Source organism: Antedon mediterranea, chromosome 2 (genome assembly GCF_964355755.1).
Source record: "Antedon mediterranea chromosome 2, ecAntMedi1.1, whole genome shotgun sequence".
In the NCBI taxonomy this organism is placed as follows: Eukaryota; Metazoa; Echinodermata; class Crinoidea; order Comatulida; family Antedonidae; genus Antedon; species Antedon mediterranea.
In genome coordinates, this window is record NC_092671.1 from 37,670,326 (window position 1) to 37,682,084 (window position 11,759).

Here is an 11,759-nt window from a genome sequence, read left to right on the forward strand (position 1 = left end):
AACTCTGGACCTTGGGATTGGCAAGCATGTTAACCACTAAGCTATTGCTCCACTAACTATAGTAATGTATTTACCATGGCATAATCTGATATATAAATGTAATGAATGCTTATATACAGTAGTAAAAGATTATTAAAACATTTGTTTGAGATGTCGTTTTGTTGAGTGGGGACGTGTTTATAATTTTATTTATTTTCAGTTTTATCCTGATCAAGCGCATTCATTGGACGATCCACATGTCCAGTATCATCTTTATGGTCTTCTGTCAAACTTCCTCAAACAGTGTCTCCATATAAAAGAAGATAGAGAGATGTGAAGAGAAGATGTTGTTGTATCCAGGTAGAAGTTTTTCTGATGGTCACTGTGTGAATGGTCATTCAAGTCTCCAGCCTAGCAGTATAAGCTTTTCTGATGGTCATTTCCTGTGACTGGTCAGTAAAGTCTGTAAAGAAATAGCAGCAACGAAGCCTAGAAAATAATAGAGCATATTGCAGTCAACCCTCAGAAAACCAGTACTCTTGTGCAGGTCCACAATGTCTGGTTTTCAGAATGCATTTGAAAGAATAGTAGAAGAATTAGCAACCGTATGGAAACAAGTTTATGTTTTTCTGAACTTTGAGATATTTTGACGATATGTGAAAGTTGGATGAATATGGTTTGTGTGCGGACATTAGCTTAGATCTTGAAGCACTGCAGTTAACGACAGATATACAGAATATAGTGAAATAAATAAACCCAGCTAAGTATTACCTGAAGAAAATATGGAATGAAGATTGAATAATAGCGAATATTATTCAAATTGCTTTTATTATTTTTAAATGATTAATTATTCAATTTATTAAGTGCTTTTGCTCCACTGTCTTCAAAGATAATTATAGAAAAATGATAAAATATTTAGCATTTTCTTTTCCGAAAAAGAATTCTGTGCAATGTTATATTTAGTAATTTTTCAAATGTGTGTCTGTACACCTTGTGCAATGTGTAACAGATATTGAAATATTGATTGTATAGTTTTTATATTATATTATTCCTTATATTTATTTCTGTATAGTTTTTACTTGATATTATTGCTTATATGCAAATATAGATATTATATATATATATATTAATTCCAGTGGAGGATCCAGGATTTTGAAATAAGGGTGGGGGGGAAGGGTGCTGAACTTAATTTGTTGTCCTATCTTTTCCATTTCAATTTGTGAAATTTAGAGCCCGCCCCCTCCTTGAATCCGCCCCTGATTTCTGTTAACCTCGTATCTCTTCTGATGAAATGGGTTGATATGCATTTTTACTACCTTGATAAATACTGTGCTGTTCTGTGTGTCGTTTATATATGAAAAATATTGAAAGGTTTTTTTAATTTTTCATTAGTATTTTAGATTACTTTTCTTTAATTGTCTTTCGTTACGTACTTGTTCATTGACCTTTGACACTGATTGAGATCCTGGCAGTATTATGTTATGTGCTACAAATTAACTAAACCCGCCAATTTATTTTGATTTTTCTCATAATATTTAATTTATATCATATTTTGTTTTATTTCAATGAATTTAAATTCAAAACCTGCCAATAAATTTATTATTTTCCTCATATTTAATTTATATATTATTATGTTTTATTTCAATGAATTTAACTAATATACAACTTTCGTTCTCATCGTTTGTACATAAATGTGCAATTTAAAACTTTTTGTATTGATTTTGGTTTTGTTGTTTTAAAAACTATTTTAAGAATATATAAATTACTTTTTATATATAACTTGCTCATTTTTATTAGCTTTTATTGTTGTTTGATTTCATATATTTAAAAACTTGATTTTCTTAGATAGTATCATCTACAGCTCTGTCTACACTACCAAACTTTATGTGACAACAAAAATGTGATGTGCCCATATATGGACATGATGATGTCACATCACTACCATATTTGGGTATGTTTGATATTTTAGACAGAGCTTTAGATAGTAGGCTTTACCTATTGTAAAGCCTGTTTTCCTTACGACGCTATCGTCGTTCATCGTTAACAGTTCAACGACGATCGTTTAACAGTTCAACGACGATCGTTTGAAAACGATCAAGTTGAAATGATGACAATAGCGAGTACCTTTTCCTGTAAATCGTTAACATTTCAATGTTTACGTAGAAGATCGCCGATTATTGTTAACGATAGCGTCGACAGGAAAACAGGCTTTAGTCTACTAAGTTTTCCTGTATCTTTATTTTCATTAGCTATATTTAGAAAGAGTTATTGAGTGAGATTCATTTAACCTTCAAAGTAACCATTAATAATATGTAAATATGTATAGTTTATGTTATCTATATTATATAGTTTTTAGCAATATTATTCTTTTGAGAAATGTAGTTAGCCAATTTCAGGACAATGGTGCAATTGTTAAAATGTGGTTGATTTTTATTTTAAAGTGTTGAAGAGTTTGATATTTTATATATAAATATTGTAAAAAGAAAATAAAACTGTTTGTGTCTGATTCCTATATATTTATTTGTTCTCCAACTACAAGTGTTTTTATTGTAATGTTTCTCAAAAACATGAAAAATGAAGATTAAATCAGACTTTGAATAGGTTTATTTTGTAGTTTTTTCACAAAGTTAATCACTTCCATAGAAAGAAAAATGTTTTCACTTATAAAATAAATGGTTAGATTCAACAAAAAAACACATTGGCTGGCAGCCAATTTGACTGTTTGGCTTGAAATTACAGTTTTTTCAGGTTAACATTTTTTTTACATATAATTTTTGGTCAAAGTGGATAACTATGTTACATTAAAATGGCATATTCAACAACAAAAATTGTTAATAATTATTTTTTTGAGGACAATACATCTTGTAATCTTATAATAATGATGATGATAATTACAAAGTAACAGATTGATGACATCATTTACGTACATTTTTATGATTGTGGATTGCTTTTCACTTCAAAGAAGGAAATTACCAAAAAAAACCAAATCCGAATTATTTTTTTTTTCTTTTAAGCTTCTTTGTTGCAGGTGTTCTCATGTTATTTTATAGATGTTTTCTAATATCCAAATTTAAAACCATCATTCACAATTCTTTCTCTACGCTAACGTAACAGCAACAAAAATGGGTGATTCTCGTCTAACTTATGATGGATGTACGCAGAGGGTATGACAGGTAATGTGTTTAAGCTATTCAATACAAATGATCGTTAATATATACGTTTAGTGGATTAAAACCAACCCAACAATGAAACGGATCACCTGCCTGTAAATCCCCCACGCAGTACACCAGAAATATGCTTATAAATCCGCGCGTTTTATTATTTTATTCATCTATACACAAGTATCAGCGGACACGTAACATCATTGAGTATATTAGTCTTTTTAATGTGGTCCACACAAACAGTTTATTTATTTGGAGATTTACATAAAAATGGTCTTCAACTTTTGCCTTGTTTTTATTCAAACTGTTATTGTTTTTATTGTTAAGTTCTACAGCAAGTTATCTGAGAAAGTCGCGTGGTCTAGGCTCCTCGGATAAATTACATTTTATTTTTGTCTACAGATGGATCGAAGAGTGACAAAAATAAAGATATACTTAAACAGATAACTGGGTGAATTTTAATTGCTTAAATTTGGAGAAGAACTTTTTATAACGAGATTAAAAATGAACAGGTACAAAATGTGTAGAGACGACGAGATTAAGGTAAGATTAAGAACAAATTATGTTTGTTTTAATATTGGTAATTATTGAGATAGGTTGTAAACTTAGTAATCGTTATCATTTTCAATTCGGGTCAACCTTAAAGATGTATTGTTCCTTGAAACACAAAAAAAGTTATTCACTTTAAGTCGAAAATTTTGTGCATACAGAGTAGCCAAACAAGCGCGTTTCATTATGGGATATGTTTTGATCGAAAACTTTGACTGGAAGTCAAAGTTATTTTTTAAAACAAAAAAACGTCTTTATTTCAGTTAAATGATTTTTTTTTTCGAAAAATCTTGGGTGATAGTTAATAACTATTATGATACTTCAAAATGACCCACCTTTTTTCGAAATCTTATTTTTAATTTTTTTGGAATTAGTCAAAGGGACAATACATCTTTAATTAAGTTTACCATCGTTTTTAAAAATAATCTGTCGCCATCTATAATCTAGTAGGCCCATTTAATTTTCTATATTTAAATGAATCGTTTCCGCGTAACCTGTATGATTAATCGATATTGAAAATAGATTGTTTCTAATTGGAAATTGTTTTTTAATAAACAACTTTAAATGTATTAATAATGAATTGTGTATACAGTGCGGTCTTGTTATGTATTGGCTAACTTCTTATGTTTGTTGTAATTGTTACGTTTTCTGCATATAGGTTTTTGTATATAAATCCAAAGGCAAATTACATATGTTTTGCCCTACTCTGACGTAATTTGTACTTTATACTAAGTACATTTTGGGAACACTTGCGAAAAAATCTAATTACGAGTCGGGTGGGACTCGAACCCACGACCTCCAGATCACTAGCCTGGCGTTCATACCTCTAGACTACCGAGCTTGCGCTGATGGCTAGTGGTTAGATTCGAGCCCAAGTAAGCAGCGGGTACTGCACCAACAGGGTTGTAATTGTAGTTTTTTCGTCAGGGAGTTGAGTAATTAGATGTTTTTCTAATTGATTCATACTTGGGCTTTTTTTCCTCTTTTATTTGTTATATAATTTAATCGCCATTTTATACAGTTTGATTGATTTAAATTGTTTTTTCTCAAAAAGAAAATCGTATTAGAATTTATAATGTATTAATTTTAAAATGAGAGAAATCAATGTTTATTTGAATTGAATTGAATGTCTATATGCATAGACTTATTAAAAGTCTGTGTGCCGACTGACTGTCTGTGTTGTGTTTTTATTATGTGCAACACATTTGACTAAATCAAACATCGAAATGCCATCAGTGGCGTAAAAAACGGAAGCGTCAATGTAAATAGTGTGTTAATGTAATTAGTCGTTTGTACACGTTAATGTACTTTGATGTCATTAAATTATTCTAAGAACTCACAAAACACAACTGTTTACTGCATACATAGTGAGCTATGGTGTTATATATTAGTAACAGTTTTATCAGTGTTGATAAACTTGTTTCGACTATAGGCCAATTTGCACAGACGAGCGGTAAGAACGGTAAGCGGAAAAACCGCGTAGCTTGTCCCACGTAGAACTGTATATCCTGAGCGGAAACCGTCCGTCCGTGTTGTTTGTAATAAGGAATAACAGATTCTATATTTTTATTACCGTTACCGGATCTTTAATAATGTATAAAAAGAGGCTGGTAATATTTAATATCATTTTTTGAAATTGGTCAATATGGAACCATGGGCCAAAGGATTATGCCAGTGGATTTACTCATTCATTCATTCATCCGTGGACAATTATCGATTTATTGTCATTTGCATATAACATACATAGAAATTATGTTGTGTTAATCTGCATTATATTTATCAGGAAATGCTAAATTAATATTATAATATATTTGAAATCATAGCAAAGATATACCTGCATTATTACTTCAAATTTCACCAAATCTAAAATAACAAGATAAATTATAATAAGAATAGTAGGTCTGTGATATTTTGACAAGGTATTCAAAATGGCGTGTATTGTTATTAGATCAATGTATGGTAATTTATTGTGTGATTCTGATTAGTGTTGACATACCGGTAGGCCTAGGGTGTTCATAGTAAACAAGCACCATTCTACTCCCTGTTTAAAAGTTTGTGGTCATTTCGGCCCAATATAGAAATTGTACTAAATAGCATTGGTGCCATGAGGCTGGTTATAAAGCCTCCCAATCTTAAGCTCTGTAGGCCTATACACTATCAAACTTTATGTGACAACAAAATGTGATGTGGCCATATATGGACAAGATGATGTCATATCACTACCATAGTTGAGCATATCACTACCATATTTGGGTATATTACTACCATCATTTGGGCACATCACACTTTTTTTTGTAAAACTAGTTTGATAGGACAGAACTTTAGTATGGTTCCCCATAAAGCATTTCGCTTTTATGAATCCCGAATACGTCATCACTGGGAATAAATAAATGTTAAAGTTCAGTTCTCTTATGGTACACAAGATTTGTTCACTTTATTGCTGTTTGTTATGAAGAGTTTAAAACGATGTCTTTATCGATCTCTGATTGCAAAGGAGTGTTGAGTGTGCAGAGCTATTAAAGTAATGTTACATTAATGATGTCAGAAAATGTAACCTATAAATGTTATATATAAAACACATTATTATTATTATACTTGGGTACATAAGTTTATGTGTTGTAAAGATGTTTTGGCCGGCACTTTATGATCGACCTACTGTATAGCCGAAATAAAATACAGTACTATACCAACATGGTATTAGGCCTGCGTCTCTCCTAAAAGATATCGTCCCCAAGTTATTCATAAAGTTGTTTGTACCTTTGGCTATGTTCCGATTATCCGAATATGAATAAATTCATTTTCTATATAGGTCTATGTTTGGAGTTAAGCTCATAAAGATGATATAGGCCTAGTTTTGTTCAAAGATATGACGCTTTATTATGTTAATTTTGTACCTGATTATATCAATACTTTGGACGAGAGTTAGATGTCGTTTGGATTGAAGAAGATAAGATCAATAATTATGAATAATCATTAGGCCTAAACTAAACTGAAACTTGTTATTTATAACTTTTATCTTCAATATTAATGCGGGCTTTTTCTAACTGGAATGTTACTGGTTGGACATCAAGCTGGCAATAGGAAAGGTCTATACTTTTTTGTTAATAATTGAAGTTTGTTCATTTCCTGACGGATGTGACTTTGCATGGAAGCGCGTGATAGATATTTTTAGTGGAGTTGAGTATGGCGCGCCAGTGGAGTGATTCAAGCATGAAGTAAATCTTGATCGAATAATATTATATGACCTTCTACACACTGAAGCACAGGCGTTATTGTATTGGCTGACATTCTGATGTAGCGTGAATATCTATTGTTGAGAGCAGTGGGAAATACAAGTGTATAACACATACGCTACTTTAACTGAAAACTACTTAATAAAACAACAACGTTAACTCTTTGGAATTACAAACCAAGAATCTCTCGTCAGGAAATTTTACTTTTGGATATTATTAGCTTGTTGTACACCTTGCTATTTCATCTACCACGATATATATTAATTTGTGTATGTACTTTTGATTGGATTAATCGAAAAAGTAAAAATGCATCAAGGGGTATCGTCTGGCGGCGCCGGAGGAGACCAGTATGCCAAACCGGACAAGAAAAAAAAGACGGATAAAAAAAACAATGTCGCTGCTGCTGCTGCTCCTGTAAATCCAGTTTATGAACCGCTTGAGGGGGTGATTCAAATAGAACTAAATGAGGTAACATTATTTTTTTATTTACTTAAAACGCCCAATACGATTAGTAAACAATTGACGCGCGCGTTCAAACATTGATGATAATGCACGCGCGCGTCAACTTTGTGTGCTTCTTCGTTGTTTCACCTGCAATGTAACGCATCACTGGGTCTATTTCAGCATTTGTTTTTGTTTAGATACCGTGTATGCATTATTTGTAATGACAATGATTAAGATAATCGAACTGTTACGCACTGTTTCTCTCATTATTGACAATTAATCGATATCCGAGTCATTTATCATCGTCTGAAGCAACGACCTTACTTCTGTTATGACCCTATTCCTAACAATACATTATATACATGACGAGTTTCTCTATAATGAAATGGCTTCTTTCCAAACAAGAGGTGAAGAAGTGATAACCAAGTATGACTACAGGTTGACTAAAGAAGAGCAAGTATGTAATTTGGTCGCCATGTGTGATGGTCGGCCGTGTCTAACAGTTTGCTGTGTACTAATGTATTTCTTAACTATATATCTCAGGCAGGCCTGTAACACGTTCGAGTTTGACTCGACACAGTATCACTTCAATCATCAAATTTTACATAACAACCCGAACTCTGTCAACACTGTCATTTCGTGTATTTTAATTAAGGCAACATCACAAGGCAAACAATAATATACCTTTGTCATTAAAATAATGCAACTTTGGTTTAAAATTAAAAGCCTTGTTTATGGCACATTTCTAACCATTTGAGCATTATAGTAGATGTTTGTTTCGTTCCAAGGTAATATTATAACGAATTAATGAAGAAAGTCATCAACACATCAACATTTAATATGATTTTTTTTTTGTCCCTAGGACTTGGTGATATCTTTAACCTGTTACCTAAATGGTCTTATGCTGTGTTAAGTTATTCTATTCACATTTTGTATCGATTGTTAAACGTTTGAAACTAGCATATTGACAAGTTTGTATAAATAGCATAAATCTGCAACATACATGTGAATAAATAGAGATCGAAGATTGTTGAATATTGTCAGAGGGCATAATTTATCACAGAATGATTGACACGTGTGTCAAATGAGGTACATGTAAAGGAGTTTATACGTCGCATGCATTATACGTCTAAAGCTCTGTCTACACTATCAAACTAGTTTTTTTAAAAGTGTGATGTGCCCAAATAAGGTAGTGATATGACATCATCATGTCCATGGGCACATCACATTTTTTGTAACTTAAAGTTTGATATAAGTGTAGACAGATCTTTGACCATAGGCAACAAAGAAACACAAAATGTCAGTGATGCGAACCTACAACTGTGTTAAAGCGTGGTTCCCACTAGCGACGCAACACAAGGACGTAACGCAACGCAAGTGAATTGACCAATGACAAGCGATGGCTTATTCGCTTGTGATTGCTAACTGTCTATAAAGCGTGGTTCCCACTAGCGACGCAACGCAAGGACGTAACGCAACGCAAGTGAATTGACCAATCACAAGCGATGGCTTATTCGCTTGTGATTGCTAACTGTCTATAACTTCGCTTGTCATTGGTTAAAATGCTTGCGTTGCGTTTACGTCCTTGCGTTACGTTCTAGTGGGAACCAAGCTTAACTTCGCTTGTCATTGGTTAAAACGCTTGCGTTGCGTTTACGTCCTTGCGTTACGTTCTAGTGGGAACCAAGCTTAAGAAAAGAAAGTGGAATTCCACTCGACCATATTATATTTTGGAAACATGAATAGGATGTCAAATGCTTGTACCGAACTCATGGTGCCCACTTCAGCACCACTTTGAGGTGTAGGGACTGTCATGGGGAGTGAGCAACAAACGTCTGTCTTAAAGCTTGGTTCCCATTTAGGACAACACGCAAGTACTTTGACCATCACAATCTATTGATTGGTGAACTCGCTTGCGTGTTACGCTTATGTCTCTGAGCTGCGTCCTAGTGGGAACTTAGCATAAGTGTACAGAATGTTCCTGACAAAGATTTATATCATGTAAACCATCCTATGCAGAGGTAATATTGTCAAATGTTTACATTATTTGTCATCAATTCATAGATTGTAATACCGTACAGACAGTTCAACATTCTACTTTTTCCTGAGTACAATTAAAGGGCGCGTTTATACAACACGCTATATTCAACACGCCTACGAGAAGTGTATCGAAGGTCGTGTTTATACAACACCCTAAATTTGAACACGGCTTTAATTTTTAGCGTGTTGTTCGGACCGAGGTCAACCCACCTTAACGTTTGCTGTTATACTAGAAATCACGATACCGTGTTATACCGGAAGTTTCATCAACACGCAGTGCATGCTAGGATAAAAGGTCAAATCGTTGATCGCACTTGAATTGGCTGAGTTGTCAACAATCATCGTCGCCTCCTCGCTGTCCGATGTATTCGCGCGGTTTTTACCATTTTCATTATATTGTATTCGTTCACGTTTGCATTGTTGTTTATTTTGTTCTCGGTTCATTTAAATTAATAAAAGTTATTTTAAGGGTTTCATTGTTTCATCTATACACTATGGAAGAAGATGATGCCATTTTTGCGATGTTATTTTTTTAATTCTGTTTGGAGTGGGAAACGATAGAGGCCTACTACCACTACGAGTTGGCCCCACTAGGCTAGGCGTAAGACGTGGTAGGAGGATGATTGCTGGCAGCGAAGCAGCAATAAATGGGCCCAATCTTGTTAGCAATGATTGATATTACGACCTGTTTTAACGAGAGGTCAAAATATACCCTGAGGACACTTCCAACACGGTAAACGGCGACCGGGAATCCACCAAATTTTAGGATTCAGCCAAGTAGCCTTTTTTGCAATTAAAATCTCATTACACGGAATCTCTTTGTTGTTTAATACAACACACTTTTCGTAGGCGTGTAGAATATGCGTGTAATAGCGTGTTGTATATATATAGAGATTCCGTGTAATGAGATTTTAATTGCAAAAAAGGCTACTTGGCTGAATCCTAAAATGTTGTGGATTCCCGGTTGCTGTTGGCGTGTTGGAAGTGTCCTCAGGGTATTGTTTTGACCTCTCGTTAAATAAAAGTATGTGCTGTGAAAATGTTGACCAAATCTAGTAGATAATTGTGATTTTTTTGCATATTTTAACCTATTTAGCACTTAACATTAACGCTAATCAAATGTTGGCATAATTTGGCAAAATTTAGCTTAGTTTTATCCTAATTCTAAAACATTTTTTTTTCTAATTTCAAAAGCAGATTTAAAAAATCAATAATTGAATAAACTAAATTTTAAACGAAATCATCCTTTATTCAAATCCTTAATATAAACTCATATTAATTCATAATGCATGCAAGTATATACAACTTAGGATTATGAACTACGGTATAACACGGTATTACGATTTCATGTATAACTGCAAGGTTTGTAATCATCCCATTGAAACATACTAATCCTATAATTAGAGTCCGTGACCGCCGTCGCCGAATGTTCGACTGTTCTGAAAGCGGACGATATTACTCTCTGTGGGGAAGGAAGCAATTAGCTTGAACGTAATAACTAATAATGTACTTTATTTATCTGTACTTTGCGTAGTTGTAACAGTCATCAAACAGTTAAACAATTATCCAACTACTTATAATATTCCATCCGTGTTAATTTCATTAAAAATTCTGTATTAAAAGTTCAGCGTCAATAAGTTGTACATGTTCTTTGGTGGTACGTTAACACTGACGCTAGGATGCCAGTGGCCGTATTAACCATTCACACTTAGGCTAAAATTTTAAAAAAATCTCCCTTTAAGTGAATACAATTTAATAGTAATACTTACATATTTATTTACTTAAGTAAAATACTTAGTATTTAAAGGAAATATCTCACTTAAGTGTGATTGGTGAATACGGTCACGGGATATTAAAACCAGTTCTTATAAAGTCTGGCAGAATTTAAAAAAGGTTGTTTTGTTAATAATACAGAAAGTATCACCTCAATTCATGTTAGAAACTATTTTTAAACTTCCCAAATACATAATCAATATACTGTATTAGACCAGTTGTATTTGAGGTATAGGTGTCACTTTTTGCTGAATTTACTTCATCTATTTTTTCTGGGGTAATTTTGGCTGTAGAATACGAATATGAATGTTGATCGCGACGGGGAGGGGCGTTTTCGAGATATGAAGGGTCAAAGGTCAAATTAGGTCAAATAAGTCATTTTATGAAGAGGAAACCGTTTAGATACCGTTTAGATATGTTAAATGCAACAAATTTTGTTGTTTAGTTGATATGGTCCAAATAAACATCACATCCAAATTTTACCGAAATCGGACGTCAGGAAGTGGGTTAATTAACATAAATTCAAAATGGCCGCCATTTACCATTTGAAGTTCCAGTATCTCCTCAACGGTTGGTTTTA

General features: G+C 33.2%; 1 protein-coding gene across 2 annotated transcripts in view; it reads left to right on the forward strand.

Annotated features, from left to right (window-relative positions):
- Positions 1-2,087, forward strand: part of LOC140040982 (dipeptidyl peptidase 4-like) — a 41,322-nt gene extending 39,235 nt beyond the window's left edge. For both annotated transcript variants that reach the window (XM_072087298.1, XM_072087297.1), the window contains exon 18: positions 200-2,087. In XM_072087298.1, the coding sequence (XP_071943399.1) occupies positions 200-316 (117 nt within the window). In that variant the 3' untranslated portion in view covers positions 317-2,087. The remainder of the gene's footprint in view (positions 1-199) is intronic.
- Positions 2,088-11,759: the final 9,672 nt, after the last annotated feature.